Raw genomic sequence first — 24793 nt, 5'->3', positions numbered from 1 at the left:
TCTAAAACATACACTTTTATAGGGTTTTTGATTCCAGATCCACTGGATCCAAGTCCTTGACCTTCTTGCCATCCCATCTTACTCAGCATCTGAAAACCCACATTTTGCTGGGTTAACTTCTTATTAGCAAACTCTAAATCTGCTGGTTTCTGTGAAGACAAAAAAGGAGGAAAGCGTAAATTTGTGAAATATGTGCTCTTACCATGTCAGTACTGCCCACAGTACATTTGTCATTATCGCAGCAACTGCAATTTCTGTAAGGCTAGAAACGTAATCCAATAGGTAAAGTGGGACACCAATGCCTGAAAAGGATGGCTGGAAAACACGGGTGGGTGGATAACAAAACAGACCAAATCTCAAAAAGTTTTTGTAGGGATTAAGTAAGAAAAAACTGAAAAAGCGTTGTAAAATTTAAACAACAACCTCTTAAGCCTGGGTAATTCAAATAAGAAAGCAAAGTCTTATCAGTTAAAAGAGAACTGTAAGAACTCTCTATTTGTCCTGTGGAGCTGAGCTTGGAATACACAATTTCAGCAATCTGCATACAGTGTGCCATAAAGAATTCACAAGAAAACTCCATACAACAAAAATGTACTTGTACATCAATAAACCAAATCTATAATACACATACTACTACTACTGCTGCTATAAGTACCATCATTGTTGCTAAAAACAGAAAACTATCATGAGAATAAATAAAATGAAAAAGTAGATATAACTAAAGAGGAAAGCAAGTAAGCCAATACAGTCCATCAATATTCCTTCATGACTAAATTTGATTGCCTTGATATCCACGCGACAAAGTGGGGGCATTTAAAAGGACAAATGGAACACGGCGCATGCTGGGATAATGTAGTGATTCTTATTTGTACAGACGCCGAGTGAAACTTGTATGGTTTACCAGCAGTTTTGGGGCATGCACTGATTTATGGTTTTATGCATTTAGCAAAGCACATACTATGTCAGTTCTATATTAAGTCTATCACTAGGCAAGCAGTTAAATATACAGTTGAAATACACCCATGTGAACTGTCTTACCAGAGCAAGGATTTGTAATTCTGTTCAGCCACAGATTCACATACTTGTGCCAGACAGGATTGCCAGGTTGGGGACACCAGTGTTTGAGGCAAACACCAACATAAAATATCTGCATTCGCAGATGACCTGCTTTTCTTCCTAAGCGACTGCAACATCAACATCCATAATGTGGCTGTGTTAGCTACCTATGGAGAGTTTTCCAATGATACATTAACTACCAAAAGACAGAGGCCATTAATCTAACCCTGACAGACGACACCTTATGACTTAAGATGACATTTTCCTTTAAATGGTCCTCCACCCATATGAAAACATTTAGGCATTCAACTGCCAAAACCAAACACAACTTTTAACATTTACCTTATTTCCTCATCACAACTTTAAAAAATAGCATCATAAATAGATAGATTTTCATTGATGGGGAGATGCAATAAAATTAAAATACATTACCCAAAATCTTTAGCAACATCAAATGGAACCAATTTGCATTCCCTAATCCTTCAAGTCCATACAATCAATCCTCAAACAACGTAGTATGGTCCTAAATACCAGCCGCATTAAACACACAATCCTACACAGAACAAAAACTTTTGTGGAATGTTAATCCCAGACTTTAGTTCCACCAGATTGCAGCCCATTTAATGCAAGTTCTCAACAGAAATCCACAAAGTAGTGGCTCTCCATAGAACAATCCACCTCTCCAGTACCATGAAACATACTCTTGGAGCTCAGAGCTTCCATTAAACACCAGTTCTGTAAACACCTGACCATAGCTTCAAACTAACTCATGTGGACAGCACCCTTTTCTATTCATGGAATATCTACCCTCTCCCCCATCCTCGGAAACCCAAACTTTCCACAGGGCCTACACAAAAGGTGCTCCACTGTCCATGATGCAAAGTCAAATACCGAGCTCCGCACTTCATTAATGGTTGACAGCTATCCAAATGTTCCAAGACCCTGACTTTGCCCAACTAGATCCCCTAGGGATACTCCAGCTATCAAACTACCTTAAATACTTGCCCCAGGGCTTTGCAATCTGAACTTGCCACAACTTAGTTTGAATGAGAATATTTATCCACCAGTCTGGTTAAACATTCCCTCTCCTTCCTCTACAACTGGTCAGTAGACCTCTTAGGCCTCAACTTAATCCCTACAAACATAGGAAAAAGATCTCAACATACCTCTTTCACTGGTACAGAACCCCCAGCATGTTGCACTCTAGCCTTCCCTCCCAGATACCTACTTGAGATGTAGCTCCTCCTAAGGAGAAATTCTCCACATCTTTGGTCTTGTCTATTCCTCCAGACCTTCTAGGCCCAGGTCGATCACCCAAACATTTACTGGTCACCCCAAACCAAAGATTGGGCATTCTATTTTACACTATAATGTACTCAGCCCAAAACATACAAATAATCTTTCATGATCCACATGGTCATTGCAGCACACTCCTGCACCCGTGTGCTGGCAAAACCCATCTCCCCAACAACGGTTCAATTGCATTGGAAATATTCAACACATGGGAGGACCTTACTAGCTCTATCAATGGTACTCACTCAAAATTCTATACCATATGGCACTATTGGATAATTATATCCTTCACGTAACAAATGCAAACATCTCTTTTCCAACCCTGAGACCTCTGCAACAACCCACTTGTCCTCATGGGTCCCCACCCCCCCTTCCCAAAAAAAGCACACAATGTGGTCAAGCCCCTTAGTACACCCTCCTCCAATTAAAGTCCAACCTATACCCATCTCCCTTACCCTCCAAACTTGCTCTCTTCCCAGACCAACCTTCTTTAAAAACGTAAAAATATGACAGCCCTAATGCTTACCATGACCAAATCAAGCAGCACACCATGCCACTCATACAGAAAACCACATCTGACAAATGTGATAGTTCCCAAAGTCACTTTGATTCTTTGGTTTCACTCTGACCCTTTTCTATGTGCAGCGCTTCCCTGCCTGACGAGCTGTATTTGGTGAACAATGTAAACTGTCCTATGTTCAGATGTTGCTTTCAAAAAGCAAAAATGCAAAGAAAAAAAATTAAAAAACATAGGTTCTCATTACCTTTCTCCTGTTGTACCCACGACCCTTGGGACGTTCATAGTCAATACGGACTGGATCATGAACTAAAAACACAGAATTAAAATGTTAGAAAAATAAACTTTGATCCCCAATGTGGCATGCCAGAAACAGTAAAAAGGAAAGCTTATGTTTAAGTTTCTCATTTGCCATTGAACAATTGGAGAAATTAGCATATAAAATTGAAGAAAAAAAACACGGATTCCACCCACAGATTTAAAAAAAGGACAGTTTTTTCTTTAAAGCTTATAAGATCTGAATTTTGTGTATTTTTACAATCTATAATCTTTGTTTTACAGAAATATTTCACAGATGACAAGATATATCCAGAGCATTAGGGGTAAGCTAAGGAGGCAGTAGGATGCTTTCCGATTTAGATTGCAATTTTACTAAATTTTCAGTGAACCTGATGACCTGACATCTTGTGCGAGTAAGGACTTATTAACAAAAGGCATGTGCAATGTATTGTGCATTTAGTAGTGTTTCTTTAAACATCTTCATAAGGAATGAAAAATTGTGCCTATAGGGCTCTGTGTTCACTGTGGTGTAATTAAGAATTTTAATACGCATTGCACTAGCGTTCATTACCCAATGGGTTGTGGTGTGAGTGAGCCCTGAAAAGTTCAGCTAGATTTTTAGTTATATAAACAGGGGGTTCCATTCAAAGATGAAGATATTTTAAAGAATCTGTAAAATATTAGTCCAAGCACCCAATCTGGCTCAAAAGGAGAGCAAAATGTTATGAATAATTTCTTATTTACATTTTTAGTCAAGAATGAAAGGAAAAAGGAAAGAAAAAACACAAAGGCTGCTGGGGGCTACTTGGGTGACAAATTCAAAATCTGAAGAAACAGTCAGAAAGGCTATAGAAGAAAATACAGTCTTACCCTGTGGTTCATCCACAAGACACACTCTTTTGGCTGGAAGCATGCCAACCTTGAGCTTGGCCACTCTCTTACGAAGAATAGGAGGCCTAGATGGAGTGGGCATTTGGCTAAACGCAGCTACTGAAGCGCCGTCTGCACCAGAAGCTTCACCTTCATCGCCTGTCTTAACGCCCTCCAGTTCATCATCTATATCGGATGTGGCTTCCTGTTGCTCTTCCTTGAACTCCGCCAACTTACTTTTATAATATTTATATGCTGGGCTATCCTTCTCACGTAAAAACCTTGATATGGAAAAAAAAAACAAAAAACTTTAGGTCTGACAATTTGCATCCACACATTTTTTAAATTGTGCAAAAACTTTAAGGTCGTACCAAAAATCAGGGTTGTTTACGCTGTTTTGCATACTGAATTCTTCAATCTCTGGGCCCATCTGGACAACAAATTGAGCTAATTTTATGGCAGTATCTTTAGTCTTCTCATCAACTGTAAGAAAGAAGAATATAACTCAAAAGGTTAATATTAAAAGCCTATGCTTTTATTACAGAAATATAATAAATCAGATGCAACTTCTGAGTCCTGCACCAGGTCAGGTAACTGTGCTTTATTTGATATGCAAAGTTTACAAGGGAGAGTTAATTTAAAGCAAACTTGTGCAGAGAGGTACAGAGGCTGCAACAGCAGACCCTTTCATCTAAAAATATTTGTTCCATAGTTATTATTCTGGTCCAATGGCATCAGAACTTTGAGTTACTGATCTAGAACCGACATGCAGATTAGGAGCTCTGACTTCCCTGATCTGCATTCCAATTTGTGGTCAGCGTCTCAGAAAGTAATGACAAAAGAGATAGCATGAACATTTGCATTTTCTAAAAGGAGATCAGCAGTGGCAGCTTAATTAGTTCCAGTTAAGTCTGTTAAATGAGCTTCAGTAGAACACCTCTGCAGACTGGTTTGGGCATCAATGCTTGCCAGAGTGACGCTTTCTCATACATTCCAACTGAGCCAAGGTAACTTGAGAAGTCACATGAACGAGCATGGGAAGCACTCTGTGCAGTACGGGCCCTCTAGATATACACAACTTTGTGCAGGTGCATAATATTACTGAAATATCACCGACAGTGTGTCTCTAACACTAGACAAAAGTCCAAAGACCTTTAGCACTCCTTACTGGAACTCCCAAGTGTATGTAGAGGGTGCTCGCAGTGACTGTATAATCAAGTGTAGGAACGTCACCAGATTGACATCAATAAATGGATTCTCACTGACGTTTGAGTCGTTGTCGGGCTGGTGTGCTGATGACGTTCTAACACTAGACAGCCTCTAAGTTTGTGCAGCACTCCTAGCAGTTTAGCAATAGGTTTTGCAGGTCCCAGCAATTTCAAAAGTGGGTTTCAGATGAGGTGCAGTTCTTGCGTTTACAGTAACAAACCCATACAGGTAAGTAAAATTATATAAAGACACCAAATGAATATTTATAATAAACTGGTGCTTTAGAAAACCAATCAGTTCATATTTAAAATTATTTTGGAAAGTTGTACTAATTTTCACTTAAAACAAGACACTGCCTTTGTCTCAACAGTGTAAGGCCTAAATTAGCAAGACAAGTTAACTGTAATTTAAAGAATCATATAGCAATAGGCTGAGTTATATAATAAAAAAAACAAAAAAACCCCTGAAGAGTTATTATGCCAAAGTCTGAAAAAAACCTCAGAATTTGTTGTGAAAGGCTGGAAGTAAATGGGCCTAATAACCCCTTACTTTGTTTCTCCAAGAAGGAGAAAGATTCAGGGATACCTGGGTTCGATGACCCAAGAAAATGCATATTGGTGGCTTTGTGTAGGAGGGTAATGAGGATGCAATACGCTCTACTGCTACCTAGGTGTTATCACTTTAAAGATTCTGATAATAGCTTTGTGCACCAGGGTCACTGACCGCTTTTACTAGACAACTGGGAGTCTTAACGTTTCAAATATTAAAAAGGACAGCAGATGCAAAATTGCTTACTATAAATTTAACACCCTATCCGGTGTTAAATTTACACAATACATTTAATCAGTGGTGCTCATGGTCAAGCCACGAACAGCTACCTACCATCCGAAACCTGTGGTTCTTTAGAAGTCTCAGCTTTTTCATCAGATGACTGATCTTCTTTCAACAGTTTACTAGTGGCACCTGTAGAGCTTTTGCATGGTACTTCTTGTTTCTTGACGTCTACTTTCTTGGACGACTGCTTTGTTGAAGCATCCTGTGCTGGTTTGACTGAAGTCTGTTTTTTTACCTCCGAGGCCACATTCCCTTTTTTTCCCACCGGGGTTGCCACCTCCTTAACAGCTGGGGTGGTCGCTGCCTTCTTAACAGCCAGGGTGGTCGCCTCCTTTTTAACAGCCGGGGTGGCTGCCGCCTTCTTGACAGCCACAGTAGCTGCCGCCTTCTTGACAGCCACGGAAGCCGCCTCCTTCTTAACAGCCACCGCCTCCTTCTTAACAGCCGCAGTAGCCCCCGCCTCCTTCTTATTAACAGCCGCAGTAGCCGTCGCCTCCTTCTTAACAGCCGCAGTAGCCGCCGCCTCCTTCTTAACAGCCGCAGTAGCCGCCTTCTTGACAGCCGCCTTCTTGACAGCCGCAGTAGACGCCGCCACCTCCTTGATAGCCGCCGCCTCAACAGACACAGTAGACGCCGCCGCCTCGACAGACACAGTAGACGCCGCCACCTCGACAGACACAGTAGACGCCGCCACCTCGACAGACACAGTAGACGCCGCCTCCTCAACAGACACAGTAGACGCCGCCTCCTCAACAGCCGTCTCCTCCTTAACATCCAGGGTAGCTGCCTCCATCTTCACAGCTGGGGTTACAGTCTCTTTTCCAACTACTGGGGTTTTACTGTCTTCCTTCACCTCCTGGTTCACATTTTCTTTTTTGTTGTCTTCAGTTAGATTATTTTTTCCCACCTTCTGGCTCACTTTCCTTATTTTTCTGCTCGCCTTCATAGGTTTGGACAGCCGGTGAACAGTTTTTTTGCCTTGACTCCTTCTTGATAAAGTCAAACTACCAAAAAGCTTCCTCTTCACGAGCAGTGCCTTTCTTGCATATAGCATTGCCCTCACTGACTCCACAGCCAGCTCTTCAGGAGATTTCTTTGCTTTTGTGGTTTGGGCAGTTTTGGCATCCAAGTGGCCTGTAGATTTATGGAGCTGTTCCAACTTTTGTTGATAATATTTATACTCATTGCTGTTTTTATCAAATAGGAACCTTAAATAGAGAGAGAGAGAGAATATATATATATATATATATATTAGTGTTAGCAATTAATAAATGTTAATTCTACCTAGTGCCTTAGCCAAAAAAGGATACCAATTATGTACTTAATCTTATTTCCGAATTTAGATGGGAACATTTTATATGACCACATTTATTTTCTTATGAAAGACAATGTCAAATTCCAGAAACATGATTTGGTATACTTGGCTAATCTCATGTAATGACAATAACCTTGCATAGTAAAAAGTAGCATATATTAACGGACATCCTTCTGACCAATCCTCATTACAAGCAGCAACCCATTTGATACTGCTATGAACAGTATTTCCCAGGCCCTTATTACTTTAAAAAAGAAAAAAAAAAATCGGCCAGATGGTGCATATTGTGGAGAGCTTTGGCTACCCACAAGGACAGTTGAAGGGGCATATTTATAAAGCAGTGACTCCTGCATTTAAAAAAATAAATAAAAAAAAAGGGAAGGATTTAGGGCACAGTCCTCAATCTCTTTTACTGCAGCCCCAGCACTTAATGAACAGAAAACATTCAGTAGAGGCTTCCTGTTCATTTATAAATTGAGGAGATAGTAAACATATATGTCCACAATCATAAATTAACAGGAAGTGATGTAGAGCATTCCCTTCTCGTTCATAATTGGGGACGCAGTATCTGAATACTATGTCCTCAGTCATTTACAAGCAGTACTGATCACTTGGTGTTTGTTCTTCCCAGTGAAGGATCTGCAAATATTTCACATATTTACCAACTCTGCTCTCCATCCTGACTCCCCCTGGCTGTCACAGCTGATGATCTCTTCTCCCCTCTGGTGCCAGCTGCAGCGGTCTTTGTCCCCATTAATCCCCGCTGCGTAGATCAGTGGGGAGGAGGGAGCGGCGGGAGCAGAGCCAATGCAGCGGTGGCGAAGGTGTGGAAAGCGGCTGCAGGGGTCTGTGCCCCCTCCGATCCCTGCTGGGAACAGCGGGGATTAGGGGGGACTAAAGCACAGATGAACTAATGAAGAATAAGAATTGTTGACAAGGATTCTCATTATCGACAAAATAGATTTGTTTTTTTCAGCCCTAAAAACTATGAAAAGAGGTTTGGAAGGATTTTTACTTTAAGTATGGTTGCTTACATAGCTTAGAAGTTTACTAGTTCTACAGATGTTCTTTTGTATCAGATTTCTATTTACTTTTTACTATATGGTGAATGTAAAATTGTCTACCGTTGCTCAAGGCATATCTAGCAAGAGAACGTGCACAAAGGGGGAAAAAAAAGTCAGTCAGTATTTCAGTCACTAAACTCTAATCGCCTGAATTGATCACATACTTCTTATCCTTAGGAATTAATTAGCTAGATAAATGATCTGTCACCTCCTACATGAACCATCACTCTTCAGGCTGCATTTTCACTTTTCCTTCCTCAAATGATTTAGACTACAAAATAAATGGTAGACCCCCCTCATAAAAGCCACAGCAGGTGAGCAAAACTGGGACTCAGGTGCAGAGACACCATTGTAGTCCCAGAAAAATGTGATTCTGTCACTGTCAACCAAAAACTGAAAGGTTAGTCTAGTTAAAGTGAAAATGGAAATGATGACACTTTTTCACCACTAGTGCCCCCTCACTGGAAAGGATTGCAAGGCTCTCCCATTACAGCCTTGCAGCAAAGCTGTAAATGTGAAGCCCGCCATCTACAACTTTAACAAAGACGTTGCTAGACCAAAATGCTTTGCTCTGCTGCTTCTTTTAAGTTGCACATGTTTGTTGTGTCAAGCAAAGCTGGGGGACACACACCCACTAAAGCCTGATTTGTGGACAGCATTCAGGAAGAGTGTGGCAGTAGTTCTTACAGTTGCCTCCGCTGCAAAGTATTGCTTTTGGCACATTTTAGATCACTAAGATCAGTTATCTTATACTACTACTTGTAGGGCGCAATAAAGTATACAGGGAGAATCCCTGAGAAAAGATTACACAGCAGAGCCGCCGCCTTCTTAACAGCCACAGAGCAAGTTTAGAAGTTTGCTACTAAATATCGGTGAGATTACTGGAGCTGTGGTGTCATTAAAGTTAGTAAACTGCCATCTGGAAAATAAAAGGAGACACCTGCCTCCAGATATTAACCCAAGTATATATGTATAACTGAGCATTCTGGTGTTGTGGGTGACCTGAGGTGCTCTAAAAGAGTTCCAGCATTATGTCCTACTTAAGGGCCAGTTTCCATGGGCTTTGGCTGGCAAAGTATACTTGTGACATCAGTTTGAGACAGCTCTGAAGTCATTCAGTATTTATTGTAGGTGCATTTGACCTGCAGTTCACCTTGTAACTCACAATGACCCCACTACAATGTGTTTTAGCATTCTCATAAATTTGTATGGGGAGAGTTGTTCTGAAGGAAACAATAGCCCATCAACATTGGCCCTAAAAGACCAGGTAGAAGTTTACTGCCTTTCAATGACAAACCACAAAAAACAAACAAAAGAAAAAACCCATTTACTTTAGAAAGACAAAACAGTCAAACACTGAGAATACTTACTGCCCATTTAAATATTTTTGTTTTCACTTTCACTGCGTCCTTTAACATTGCAAAGTAAACCTTGACATGCAGCGCTTGACAAATTCAATCAGCTAAGAATATGATCCCATGTAATCATTCTGAAAGCTGAAGGCATTCGAGACCACACAGAAAAACACTTACCAAAATGCAGGCTTTTCTCCTTTATCTTCTTTTTTTGTATATTCCAGAAGCTTGTCTATGGTAGCAACAACATTAGGGTCAGCAGATGTTCTTGCTGTAAAAGAGAAAGAAAAGTCAGTCCCTAGAAAAGGAAACAGCAGTTAATTCATCCTACAGAACCATCATGGAGGGTACAGACAATGAACTCAATCTCTTTCAAATACGAAAAATGGCTTAGGGCTGGATTACATGGAATGGACACTGTCCTTCCTCCTGGAGGGTGGCTACCTTTGTTCCCCATGGTCCCTGTGTGTGTTGTAAAGTAACCTCCATTTGAAGCTCGCTGCCGTGATGGAATACAATTTCAATACAAAGTAGTAAACTAAATGCAAGATTGTAGTCCATCACGGGAGCAAGCTTGGGGTGGTGGCTACTTTACAACACACACAGGGACCATGGGGAAGAAAAGTAGCCACCCTCCACAAGGAAGGACAGTGTCAACACCAATTCAGAGATGATTTGAGGATCTGCATCCCAGTGATACACAAATACATTTTTGTTAATAATTAGGGTCCTTGAATGTATTTTTAAGATATAACTCCCGAGTTTAGTGTCACTTTAACAATTCCATTTTATATTTGCAGCATATTCCTTTTGGAGTTGCTAGTCGTAGTTAGTCACAATCAACTGGAGTTGTTCTGTAATGTTGCAGATGTTTTGTAGCTCACCAAGCTTTCTCAGTGTCAATGAGTTTCTGAAACATAACTCTATAAGCATTTATAGCCACCTAGCTGCTAATACATCACCTACCATGTGAGAGGGGTGATGGGTGTTTTATCTATATTTTCTACAATTACCATTGGCATTGTAGACCTTTCAAAAAGGTAATCCAATGGCATTATTATAGTTGGAGGATGGGGGGTGTAGTTGGAGTGGACCACTCTGTAACTTTTAATTTTATCTTCATAAATAGTTCTTAAGTGACAGCTGTACCTTTGGTTACAAGTTGTTCTTTAATGAATGCAACAACACCTTGAGTGCAGCCTACCTGCTCCTATACTCACCCTGGTTCTCGATCCAATGATCTTCACTGTGTGGCCCCACTGGGTGCAATACATCTTGCTTGGTCCTCTTTAGCCTGTGCATGTGTGCCATGGCCCCTATGGGGAGCCAGGTCTCTGATTGTAGTGCAGAATAGATCTTTCTCCATAAAAATGAATAGGGCTGCAATGTGAAAGTGCAGGCCGTAGAGGTGTTGGAGGATGTCTTGTGATGCAAGGCTGTGCGTCTCCTGACAGGGGGGCACAGTGAAGACCTTTGGATTAAGGATGAACAACAGCTGGACCGCACTGGGAAGGTGTGCTGAATTCATTAAAATTATAACTTTTACCAAGTACAGTTGTCCTTTAAGCTCCAGACAAAGCAATATGATGTCAGTCTCTCCTTCCCCCCTCCTCAAGAAAAAGTTTTCAATTTAACTATTTCAAGTCACAAGGACAAATGCTGCAGTAGGGGACTGTGATCTGTGCTTGATACCTTTTAAAAACTGAGAAATGCACAGACAACAGGATTTACATGTATCATCTCTGAGATGGCATCTTAGTCTGGGAAGCAGATGTAACCCCGGACGATGCATAAAACAAAGATGGTACCATTCTGAAGAGAACAGTGGATATAGGCATTGTCAGGGGAAGTACTGTGATCTCTGTGTGGTGTAATAAACACCTGTTAGTGATACACATTACTTGGCATGAAAAAACACATCTTGAGCACAGTCCATTTTAGGGACCAAGTTTAATTTTATTCAAAGCTTCGGTGAAAGACTAAGTACCGTAGTATTTTTACAAAACCAACCTTCACTCTCCGCTTCAGTTTTTGTTTCCTCTTTATTATCAACCGCAGTTTCCTTAGGTACGTTGGCTCTCGATTTCAGTGTCAACTTGTGTCCACTTTTTTTCACCCAGTCTTTCAGTTTTATAATAAATTCCCTCCCAAACAGAAAAGAGTCCTTGAAATTGGGATACTTTGAGGGCTTCAAGTCTGTTCCACTGATCCCAAGGACTTCCATTACATTGTTCTGTCTAAGAGCAGTGGCCAATGCGAATGTCTGCCCCAAAAGCACCAAGGATTTCCTGGCCATAAACATGGTGTTGTCTAGAGCGCTAAGCAGTTGTTTTGCATCGGTGAGGATGGGCTGCTTTAGCTCAAATGTATTACAGGCTAACAGCAATGGAGTTGCACATTTCAGCAATCGCTGCTGTAAAATCATCATTTCCTTGTCAAAGGGCTTGATTGCATCAAAGAAGTCATTCTTAACAGTCACCGTTTTTGTTGCCACTAACAAATCCAAAAGATCATTATCTATCTTTGGACTATTCAAGGTTGGATGACTTATAGGTTTTAGACTTGAAAAACAAAGCTCTGTATGATGGACAGACATGCGACCTTTAAAAGAGTTTACAACCATTCTGCAAGTTTCAGTCTCCACCTTGAAAAGGGCTTTGTGTTGTCTCAGAAGGTCAGAATCGCCTTTAACCTTGTTGAACTTGGCCCACATTACAATCTGTTCACTGAACTCATTTTCTCCAACTGGCATATCTTTTTTTTGAGGGCTTTGTTTTATACCAGAGGCTTCACCAGCTTTACCTGCATATCCACCACTACCAAAACGGTGCCCTCCTTGTCCTTTTGCTGCCAACATGTGCATTACTCCGCGTGTTGACTGCCCCGGTCCTGGTTCCCGAAAGACCTCTTTCCCAGGTCCCAGCTCTAAACTTTGAGAACCCCGGAACTCCCTAAACATGTCTGACCTGGGCATGCCGGGCTCTGGTCCAGATAGAGAATTACGTTCAAGTTCCCAACTCCTGCGACTAAGATCCAAATCTCGGGCTAATAATTCTTCTCTGTATAACCTTTCCTTTAAAAGTGGATCGACAGAACCCCATCTGTCCATCACTGGATCGGAATGTAATCCACCTGATGATTCCCTTCCTAATTCGCGAAAATATAAAGGATTTGAACCACTGTCTCTTCTCATTTCGATATCCCACTTTCTGCTCAAATGGTCACGTGGAAGGTCACGTGGAGGGTCACGTGGAAGGTCACGTGGAAGGTCACGTGGAAGGTCACGTGGAAGATCACGTGGAAGATCACGTGGAAGATCACGTGGAAGATCACGATAGGAAAGCCTTTCTTGGTCTCTAGAAAGCGAATCATAGCTATCCATTTTTGATGATCCGGCTGAAATATAAAAACAAAAAAACAATGCACTATTTTTAACAAAATTAGACAGACATTATCCAACTCCTTTACTTCTGCACTATAGTAAACAATAAAAGTTACTTCCAGTTAAGAAAGAATTCACTGCTGGGTAGAATACATGATACACAAATATAGAAAAATAACATCTTCGAAAGTCAGTCCATGACAAGTTTCTTTTAACAAAACCCAGCGCAGATAGCTGGCCAACTGCAAAACGTTTTTTTCAGGAGATTTTGCCCCCCACTATTTGTAATTAAAGCATAATTTGTTTGGATTTAAAAGTTAGGCTTTTTTTCCACAAGTTATTGCATTCTATGCCGTCTCCAAATACTTACCTATGATCCTTTGTCACTGCCACTGGGTCCAAGAATATCTGCACCGTAACAAGAATTTATGGGTTGTGAAGGGGGTATTGAAGGCAGTGGAGAGATAGGTTTCGGTTGCTGTCAAACTATTGGGAGAGGAGCGGGGGAGATGGAGCAGGGGCATGGCTTCCTGGGCGCTGTGAGAGTTTATGGATGCACACAGCTAGACATAGGTCCCAGGCAGGAACGCGCACGGATGTGTTGTCAGCAGGGTTAGCTAATGGAGACACCCACAAACAGATAGGGGGCAAGCCACGTGGGGACTGGTTGGCGGAGGAAGAAAACACTTTTTAAGAAAAAGCAAGATAATGTAAGTGTGGACCTCTTTAAAAATAACTTTAATATCACTTTAACCCCTTCGTGACGGGAGGGGTACACTATGTCCCACCACGAAGTGCCCAAATGACTGCTCACGTACACTGTATGTGATCAGTTATTTGCGGCTCTGTAATGCTGGTAACCGCTGAGAATCGGTTACTTATCATTAATGGATGCCTCAGTCTTGAGGCATCCATTAATGAAAGAGTTAAGCTCTTTCAGACACCCGATCCTTTTCAGGAATCGGGTGTCAGAGTGAGAGCAGAGTCACATTTGCAGCTCTTGCAGTCACTCTGACAGTGGTATAGATCCGGAAATCCTGATGTATACCGGCTTCCCCCCCCCGCCCCCCTAAACTTTCATGAATAGAAACGAAAGCTACACGTTTCTATTCCTGAAACAATATTGCAGTTTTCTGATCGTTGTTGAAACGATCAGAAAACCTTTTGTGACATCTGATCCTGAAATGCTGCAGGATCAGTGTCACTAAGGTTATTATTGGCGGTTGTTAAAAGAGAACTATGGGGTAAGTGCTTTTCCCCATAGTTCTCTTTAGGGTCACAGGACGACATATACTAGCGTCCTCCCATGACCCAAAGCTCAGTATATCACGAGCTACCGCTCATGATATACTGAGACCGCTGCAGCCGGAATGGATCCTGACATTACTGTCGAGGTCCACCCAGCTGCGTGAGTGACAGCTGGCTCTGCCTATCTAGAGGCAGAGCCAGCTGTGCCCGCCCTCTCCCCTGTCCGTTCCTCCAGTCATGATCGAGAAGTGAGCGAGCGACGGTATGTGTTCGCTCACTTCCCGATCTTTTGAGCAGACCTGTGACAGTTTCACACGTCGGCTCGAACTATGAGGATGAGTGATTTTCACTCACCTAATAGTTCTCCTTTAAGTTTGAAGCAGGCTGATAATTACATTAATTACATTTTTGGTTATCAAGCAGTAATAGTGAGATTAATTCCCAATGACTGATATAATAACATATAAAAAGCAGAAAAACAATTTTAAATAGTGAAAAGTGTAAAAATAAATAAATAAATGTAACAAAAATTATATATTTAAAATGTTATACTATGAAATATAAAAATTAACCCCTTGTAATGAAAATCTACAGCTGAGCTGCAGATTTGTTTTTCACCCTAAGGGGTTATTTATTTTTAACCCCCTCATGATTGATGTTCAAAGTATGTCGCTGTCAGTAAGTGTGACACTTAATGACAGTGACATTGTATGCCAGATGACCACTTTTAGTTTTAGCTTTTAGGAGAAAAATAAACTAAAATGTTAGGTGTTAGTTTTAGGCTGATAAGTACAGAAACATTTCTAAAATCCTATAGATATGAGGTGTTTCCAAATAAATTAATGTATTTAATGCATTTTTATTAAAAACATACTACAAATTAAAAGGAGAACTATGAGGTGAGTGCTTTTCACTCACCTCATAGTTCTAGCCGACCTGTGACAATGAGACTGTCACAGGTCGGCTCAGTAGATCGGGAGGTGAGCGAACACATACCGGCGTTCGCTCACCTTTCGATCCTGTCACAGCTCTCTGCCGTGACAGGGGAGTGGCTGTATTCCCCCCTCCCCGCTCCAATAGCGCTGACTGGCGGATCGGACGGGGAGGAGCGGGTACAGCTGGCTCTGCCTCTAGATAGGCAGAGCCAGCTGTCACTCACGCAGCTGGGCGGATCCCGGCATAATTGTCTGGATCCGCTTCAACTGCAGCGTCTCAGTATACCGCGAGCTATACTGTGGCGTCTCAGCATACCGCGAGCTGTAGCTCGCGACATACTGAGCTTAGGGTGACGGGAGGACGCTAGTTTGTGTCCTCCCGTTACCATGAGAACTATGGGGAAAAGCCTTAACCCCATAGTTCTCCTTTAAAACTGGGGGAAAAGTGTTTTTTTCCCTCAATTTTAATATTTTATTTGTCCCAAGTGAGGCGTTAGACATATGTGATATAAATATATAGCGCTATCTGCCCTCTAAAAAGCAATATATAATATGTGTGGGTGCACTTTCTAAGAATTATATTACTTATGTGGAAGTCATATATCTTGATTATCTGAACCTGCGTTTTCTATATACTTTCTCAAATATAAGTGCTGGTACTGGTATTGCTGTATTACCAGTGTTTTTTACATTGATCTCACATGGTACTCACCCTCCAACTGAAACTCTCGTATGGTATTAGCGATTGCTTGTTCCATGCTTATTCTATATCTCTTCATCTTCTCTTGTACTACAGCATCAAATGTATCCCGGGTAATTCTTTGGCTTGCCATGTTTCTGACACTGCGAATCGAAAAGATTTCATTTGTTACATATTAAGGCAGCGAGTCTGTAGTTTTATAATAAAATCTTGTTCTCTTACAGGACTAAGGGCCCATTCACAGAATAGCGTTGTGGTAACCACCTGATAACGTGCGAGTAATGCAGCATGCGTTACCATGCGCTAGGTAAATTTCTATTTACTTGAAAGCACTCTTCTTTTTTTAATGTCACTGCAAGGTATTATAGCTGCACTGTGTGACAGAGTGCAATTAACACAATGGTATAGTGTGAATGGACCTTTTATGTCAGAGCTAAGAATAATAATAATAATAATAATAAGGCTGTTACTGATTAAAATTTTCATGTTCGATTAATCAAAAAAAAATGTCATTGATTAATCGATTTCGATTAATTATAACGCACATACAGAATTCTTGTCTAAGCAACAATGGTAATGGGGACAGGGCCACACAAAGAAATTTAAAAAAAAAGGTAAATAAATAAAAAAAAAAATGAACACGTTCAGGTTTTATTGAAAGGGGAGGGTTACAAAAATGGAAAGGTGAATGTCCCCTGGAAGCTGCTCTTTTCCGTGTGTATATGGGCCAGTTGGTTATGAAATAATCCACTCCATTTTGTCATTTGAAATCCTTTTTTCTGCGCTGGCTATACACGCTTGAAGAGCAACAGGACTGAATTTTAAAAAGCATTGCAGAACTATTTTATATAACATAGTAACAGTAAGCAACAGGGTCATCAATACCTTTTTGTGCTTCTTCTGAGAACCTATTTGATACGGCTGATGCGTTCCAAGTACTTTCTCTCTGTGTACTTTTAAATCATGGCGCCTTGGATGCCGACTGAAAGGGACCATGAACCACATTTGATCATGCCCTCGAGCAAACTACCTCTGGATTAGAGTATACAACCTTATCAATTCCGTTAATCATCACAGTTTAAGACCAGGCTGAGGCGCTAATTTTTTAAACCAATACAAGGCATCGTAAGCAAAAAAAGAAAACTGATCTTTTTCTTTGCAATGGTAAAACCTTTGCAGAAGTCAAACACTGCTTAAATGGAACCATGAAAATTAAAAGAGAATTATGAGGTGAGTGATTTTCACTCAGCCTCATAATCTGGGCGGACCTGTGACAATGAAACTGTCACAGGTCGGCTCAGTAGTTCGGGAAGTGAACGAATACATGCAGTCGCTCGTTCACTTCTCGATCTATCCCTGCAGAGAGCCGAGACTGTCACTCACGGCTCCCTGCAGGGATCCCCCCCTCCCCAATCCGCCAGAGCTGACTGGCGAAATGGGCGGGGGAGGCGGAGGGCACAGCTGCCTCTGGATAGGTAGAGCCAGCTGTCAATTCCACAGCTGGGTGGATCCAGACAGAATTGTCGGGATCCGTCCTGGCGTCTCTGTATACCGCGAGCTGTAGCTCGCGGTATACTGAGCTTTGGGACATGGGAGGACGCTAGTTTGTGTTCTCCCATGACCCTTAGGAGTACAATGGGGAAAAGCCCTGACCCCTTAGTTCTCCTTTAAGGAGCATTCTCCCAGGACACACTTTCTCAGGGTACCTTTCTTAAAATAAAATATAGATCCCTTGAAATTATATACAATTGGACGCTACTTCCACTCCATCAGGATTAAATAACCCAAGAGAGATGGGACTCACCCCCCCGCCCACCTTTCTCTTCCTTAGGTTCCCATTCACCTTTTGGTTTATACTATCTAACCCAAGCAGAGAAAATGATAAATGCCAGGTTAACACGATGCCACTGTTTATTCCACCTTCCCTGTGCAACCCTTGCATTAGGTCCTAGAATACTACCCCTATACATGCAAGCTCCCCACCTATATTAAAAATAGACCTGCTGACTTTGTATTGTTTTCATATACTGTAACCATACTTTAAAAGCCCCATTTACATTTGCGGCACATGATTTGACGCATCATGCACAGGGCAGCCCATTCATTTCAATTGCCTGCCCTGCGCTCAACAAATGCATTCATGCACATTTTGAGCTTCAAACGCTTGTCTTGCTTGGTATGTTTGGGGTGCCGTTAACAATGACTAGTACAGCAAAAGCGAGTCTTTCACATGTTTTGTGACTGTGCACACAATTTTGATTTTGTGCACCTTCACATGCTACATTAGTGTGAATTAGGTCTTAAGGTATTGCAATTAGAGCTGCAGCTAACAATTATTTTCAAAATCGATTAGTTAGCCGATTAAGTTCGATTAAAAAATAAAATAAAATACATTTTTAAAAATGGCTCCAGTGATGGGACTACTAGTTTGTATGGAGATTGTAGTCCATCACAGGAGCAAGCTTGGCGCGGTGGAAGTAAAAAAAAAAAAAGTGTGGTGTGCAATATAGTGAAATGGAAAGTGTAAAATTATACAGCAATCAATGCAGAATGGCACCAGCTATAGAGGACTACAAAACCCAGCAATAATACATTATACAGCGCAATGCAGAATACCGCCAGCTATAGAGGAATACAACAAATCCCAGCAATAGTACATTATAGCTGGCAGTATTCTGCATTGAGCTGTATAATGTACCATTGCTGGGTTTTGTAGTCCTCTATAGCTGGTGGTATTCTGCATTGCACACTGTATAATGTACTATTGCTGGGATTTGTTGTACTCCTCTAGGAGCCAGAGAATGTAAACAGTGACACCGGAAGTGATGTAATGCACATCACTTCCGGGTCCAGTGATCGGAGGAGAGAGCACTAGCTAGGAGCCTGCTGATCTCCCTCCGCTTTGTCAGGGGAGGGAGAGGGAAATCTATCCAACTGGGCCCTGAATAGTGGTAAAAACCTAAAAGAGGTTCTAACCCTTCCCCTCTGTAATAGTAAGAAGAATTTTTGCTGGGATATACACTTTAAAGCATTTTCCTCCATCTCTACTACAAGGAATATACCTATAAGGCCTTAAGATTTTATCTGCTTCCCTCCATACTTTAAAGCAGGAAAAACAATGTTCAAAATCTGGGGGGGGGAACTAGAGTAGGAAACACTCGTCTCCTGTGCTCCTGTAACCCAACATCCCTGGATTCCTGAAATAAAACACCCGAATGCCAGCCCCTAGAACCAGGTTCGGGAACCCACTCAACGTTTGAGATACACACCAAAAACACTACCTGCTTGCAACAGCAGCCCACTCAAACTCTCTTAGGGCCCATTCACACCACATCATCTCCAGACCAGACTGTTTCCAGACCCAAAATGCATCCTTATGTATCCCTATGCTATTTCTGGCCTCTGCTCACACCAGCACAATACTGTTTGTCCTATTTTGTCTGGTCTGGAATACACTGCAACTGCGGGCAGGTTCGCATCATTTTCCAGACCAGATCTGATCCGGAAAATGGTGTGAACCTGCCCTCAGACATGTGGTATCAGTCTGTGGGAGCCATCTTGAATAAGTATAAGCTATTATAAACAAACTATGTTTAGTCCCATCACTGGAGCCATTTTTTAAACTTTATTTTATTGTTTATCCGATTAACCGATTAATCGAACCTAATAATCGGCTAACTAATCGATTTTGAAAATAATCGTTAGCTGCAGCTCTAGTGTGTGCAAAACAAATAATTGTTGTGATAATTATAGCTTCAAGGAAGCTACATTTAAAATGCTTTGCTAGATATATGTAAAACATCATAATTTCCACCCATAGTTACAATGCCAGGAGCTTGGTTGCTCCTCGACAAGCTAAAAGATCTAATTGCATGGCTGGCTGTGTAATAGTTGGTGTAGTATGTTGTGTGAAGAGAGGAAGAGCTCCATTTCCCTTAGAACTAGACAAACAGGGCTTCCTGCTAATCTAATTCACAAATGGTTAATCTTCTCCCTTTCTCATAAGCCACATATCTCAGTACCTGTACCCGAGCCTCCTCGCAATACTAGTCGAGTGTTAAGTAAATCCAATAGCGATATCAGCTTTCAATCCTCCTCACTGGACCTGGTGTCCTCCCCCTCTCCGCACACTAAGCTTCTCGCGTCTGACAGCCAAGCCTTGTTGTGGGACCTCTCCCCCGCCCCCGATTATAAGACCTTCGAAGAGCCAAGTCTCATTTTGAGAACTCTGCACAGATCATGTGACCGCAAGGCAGAGGTATACACTGAAGAATTAAAGCGATACTTTACTACAGCAATCACAACACCAAACAAAATGTGATCTCTTATTAAAAGGTTGCATATTGAGAATATTTACATAGGGAGATTAGTATTGAGAATGGTGAAGTAGTTAGCTCCATCTACTAGAAAGAAACTGGGTGGAAAGTTGCCACCATAAACTATGGATAAAGGGCACCCCAGGGGGTCATTCCCTCAGCTATAGAAAAATTGATTGCTCATATAATGTGTGTGATAGTGGATCTGGGTGGCTGTAAAGCTTTTAGCAGCCTGCTTCTCCCCCTGACCCACCTCCCCACTGTGTTTTTCGGGGTCCCCCAGACCATGGCAAATAACTTCAGGATGGAGAGCAGACCAGAGAACGTCCATTCTCCGATATGCTCTGTGAGACAGGAGCATTGTACTTACAGCCTCCCTGTCTCAGCTGCACAGGAGATTGAGCACAATGCTGCAGGAGTGTGGAAATGTTAAAAAAAAATAAAAAAAACTACTTGTCCAAGGATTAAAGTGGGGGCCCAAATCTACCTGTCCTGATATAAAAGAATTTTAATCAAAACTGTATTTAACGCTCCTAGGAAGTGCTTCTCATTGGTCAACGCAATTTGCGAGTGAAATTCAAAATCCATGAAACAGGGGTGCACTGAACAGCAGTATGGGGTACAGATAGCACAGGGGCAGATTCCACAGTGTGCCATATCATGGTAGCCGGGGAGCAGCACACTCTAAAGCTGGCCATACACCTATAGATTCTCTCCAGATTGCAGATGGAGGAATCTCCCACCGGGCCAAGCTTCAGTATCTTGCTAGTCAGCCCCCCTGGCTCTCAAAATACCTGATTGGATGCAGTCATTGTTCAGGTATTTTGAGAGCCAGCGGGGGCCGACAAGCAAGATACTGAAGCTTGGCTCATTGGGAGATTCCTCCATCCACACAGTTTAGTGCAGATGGAGGAATGTGTTGTACTTTTTCCATCTGACCATAGAAAATCTGCAGATAATCTATAAGTGGCCACACGCACAATGTGCATTAAAGGGCAAGTTCACTCTCCCAAGTAATTTGGGAAAATGGAATTACCCACTCAAATTTACTCCCCCCCCTCCTTTACTTACCTTTCCACAAACGGTCCTTCCCCTCTGCCAGTACGTGTGTACTGTCTGTACCCCATACTGCTGTCCAGCGCAATCCTGTACTAAGAATTTGGAATTTCGCTCTCAAATAGCGCTGACCAATGAGAAGTGCTTCTTAAAATGTTTAAATACGGTTTTGATTAAAATAATTTGTATTATTATTATTATTATTATTAACAGGACAGGTAGATTGTCATGATGGACAAGTAGATTGGGCCACCTCTTTAGTACTTGGAAAAGTAGATTTTTTAAAAAAATATCCGCACCCCTGCTGTCACACTCATAATGTGCTATCATATTGGGGGCTTGTCAGTTAAAAAGTTATGCAAAAAAATAAAATAAAAAATGAATACATTATAAAAATGATGTCTAAACTTTGGAGCTATAAAGGGTTTTAAAGTATAGCCTATAGACAATTTTTGGTACAGTAGCTTTTTGTCATTTCATGGGCACAAGCAAATTAGAGGCTTGATATTTGAAGATTACTCAGCGCCACCATTTACATTTAAAGCAGAACTCCGGGCAAATCAATTCTTAACTGTTGCAGGGGGGCTACACCCGAATTGCAAGGGTTAAGAGACAGGTAAATCTGCTGTTCACAGGCCCACAGCAAACACTCCACATTCCAGGTATTTTTTAAATACCTGAACGCTAGCTACATACATTAGCACCATACATTAACTTTTTTTTCCTCCTTCAGCTCTGTGGACTAAATAGAAAAAAATGCTTTTTGGTGTAGGTGGGGGTATCCCTCCTCCCTGCCGGGCTATGGCATTCTGACAGCGGTGGTTGCGCTGCTGTCGGAATACCTGAACAGTGACTGCAGTTGATCAGCGTTTGGCCGAGAATTTTCAGACCCGCTCCTTCCATAAAATTTGATTGGAGAAAAAAAAATAAGAATTTTATGGAATAGGAGACTCAAATTTTGGCCTAATCAGCAGGACTCTGCTAAAATTCTAGCAGTGTACAGCCAGCTTTATAAATAGGTCTACCTATCTAGGGATGCTCCAATACTGTTTTTTCGGTACTCACCGAAATTTCCGACCGTGCTCGGTAAAGAAGCCGGAGAACAAACAGGACTGATATAATTCAGAGATTAAAACAACACTTTTTTTTAGCAGGGTATATACTTCTATACATATGGTGTGGGACATCTGCATGGCACAGACAGAGGTGTGAGATTCCTATCACTCGAAGGTGGGGCAGGTGTTTTTTTTTCCCCCACCTCTACATTTGTACTATCCTTACTGGGGATGCACCGATACCGATATTAGTATCGATATCGGTGCCGATTCCGAGTATTTAGGCAAGTACTCGTACTCGCCCAAATGCTCCGATGCCTAGCACGAGTACTTCCGGTATCAGGAAGCCGGGCAGCGCGTCATTACACGCTGCCCGGTTGAGCATGGAACCGGCATCCCGGCCAATCAGAAAGCAGGGCGTTGCGTCATTACACGGCGCCCAGCTTCCTGATTGGCCGGCCAGACGGCTGCGGCTGGGTACGGGACGAAGGCCGCGTTCTCGCTGGAGAGGCCCCGGGGGTGACAGGCTGCACATACTAAGGTAAGAGGCGGACTTTCTTGTTAATCGGGAAGCCGGGTGGCGACTCTTTACACGCTGCCCGGCTAATCAGGAAGCCAGGTGGCAAGTCATTACACGCCACCTGGCTTCCTGAATGGGACTTCCGTTACTCGGTAATTGGTGTCGGCGAGTACCGAAAAAAAATTATTGGTACTCGGTACCAAAATACCGGTATCGGTGCATCGCTAATCCTTACCCCATACTGCCGTCCAGTGCAGCCCTGCACTTTTAATTTTTTAATTCTGCTTGCATATTGCAAGAGCTCATTGGGCAGCGCGGTCATCACCTGACCTGAGAAGCGCTTCTTAGCGAGGTTAAATACAGTTTGTGTTAAATTTGTTTGTAGGACAAGTAGGATTGGCATGAGGGACAAGTAGATTGGCCCCCACTTTTGTCCTTGATCAAGTACTTTTTTTGTTTTTAAACTGTCCACACCCCTGCACAGAAGTACCACCATGCAATGGATATGACCCCAGCAAGCTAGCTGTATACTAGAAGCTGCACTTGTCGGGGCTCGTGAAGGCACCCAACAAATCAAACTCACAACATTAACACTACCTGTTGCAAACTGCAGTCCACTCAACTTCTCGATCAATAATTAACATAAAGCACGTCCAGCATCTGCATGCAAAAATGTGATGTCAGCCTTCGGCAGCCATCTTTACTAAGGGTAAGCTATTATCAATGAACGCAATCATTTTGTGAATACTACAAAATGGGTCTGCTATTGTAAGGCCTCTAGTAAGTTAAACCAAAAATACTTTGTTAGGCCGGCGGAAGTAAAAGTATGGGTTTAAAAAAAAAAAATCAATCAGCATTTCCCTTTGTCCCACACCTAAAACTCGTGCCATGACGTCACTTCCACCCATAGTCGCAATGCCAGGAGCTTGGTCGCTTCATGAGAAGCTCGGTCGGAGATCTCACTGTACGGCTGGTTGTGTGTCATTGTATATTATGTGGAGAGGAAGAGGTTCGGGGTTAAGCAAATTTGCTCATTGTTCCCTATAACTAGATAAACAGGGTACCTCACTTATAAGTTGCAAAGGGTTAATCAGCTCTTTCTCATAACACTGCAGCAGGTACTGACCTGTATCCGAGCCGCCTCAATAGCAGTCTAAAGCGAATCCAATACGAAGATCAGCATTCAATCCTCTTCACCGGATCTCGTGACTACCCTCCCCGTGCACGAAACTCCCTCCGTCCGAGAGCCAAGCCTCGTTCTGGGAACGCTATACAGACCACATGACCTTACAGGAGCCAGGCCTCAATCTAGAACCTCCCACCGATCACCTGACCGCAAAGAGCCAAGCCTCATTCTGGGACCTCCTATAGATCAGAGTTCACATGACATCAAACAGCCAATCTTCGGTCTAGGACCTCCCAGAGATCGCATGACATCAAAGAGTCAAGCTTCATTTTAGGACCTTCCAGAGATCAGGGGATTGCAAGGAGGAAGTATATAGGGGGATTTGATCAAAACTAGAACAGACAGAACCTGGAGCAGTTTCTTATAGTTAGCAATAAGGTTCTCTCTTCAGTTTGTTCAGTTAAACTTTGAAAAGATAGAAAATGATTGGTTACTATGGGCAACTGCTACAGATTCTGTCCCCTCCAGTTTTGATCAGTTCCCCCAATAGTGTAGAATGAAAGTGACACGTCTTGTGGTGCATATTATTAAAAACCAATAAAGAAAACACAGTAATGGCAGACAAAAGGCATATTAGAATATTGTCACGCTAGTCTTTTCTAA

The 24793-nt window shown here is 42.0% G+C and overlaps 1 protein-coding gene across 1 annotated transcript in view; it reads right to left on the bottom strand.

Annotated features, from left to right (window-relative positions):
• SUGP2 (SURP and G-patch domain containing 2) overlaps positions 1 to 24203 on the bottom strand; it is a 30732-nt gene extending 6529 nt beyond the window's left edge. The window contains exons 1-11 of the mRNA XM_018568410.1: positions 24131 to 24203; positions 16070 to 16200; positions 13018 to 13188; positions 11803 to 12774; positions 9970 to 10063; positions 6107 to 7266; positions 4387 to 4498; positions 4016 to 4296; positions 3114 to 3175; positions 2835 to 2837; positions 13 to 149 (exon numbers count right to left, since the gene is read on the bottom strand). Of these exons, the coding sequence (XP_018423912.1) occupies positions 13 to 149; positions 2835 to 2837; positions 3114 to 3175; positions 4016 to 4296; positions 4387 to 4498; positions 6107 to 7266; positions 9970 to 10063; positions 11803 to 12774; positions 13018 to 13188; positions 16070 to 16190 (3113 nt within the window). The 5' untranslated portion in view covers positions 16191 to 16200; positions 24131 to 24203. The remainder of the gene's footprint in view (positions 1 to 12; positions 150 to 2834; positions 2838 to 3113; positions 3176 to 4015; positions 4297 to 4386; positions 4499 to 6106; positions 7267 to 9969; positions 10064 to 11802; positions 12775 to 13017; positions 13189 to 16069; positions 16201 to 24130) is intronic.
• Between the last annotated feature and the right edge of the window lie 590 nt (positions 24204 to 24793).

Source organism: Nanorana parkeri, unplaced genomic scaffold (assembly GCF_000935625.1).
Source record: "Nanorana parkeri isolate BGI_ZX_2015 unplaced genomic scaffold, ASM93562v1 scaffold1183, whole genome shotgun sequence".
Taxonomy (NCBI): Eukaryota; Metazoa; Chordata; class Amphibia; order Anura; family Dicroglossidae; genus Nanorana; species Nanorana parkeri.
The sequence above is the reverse complement of the archived record's forward strand: the minus strand, read 5'-3'. Positions and strand labels throughout refer to the sequence as shown.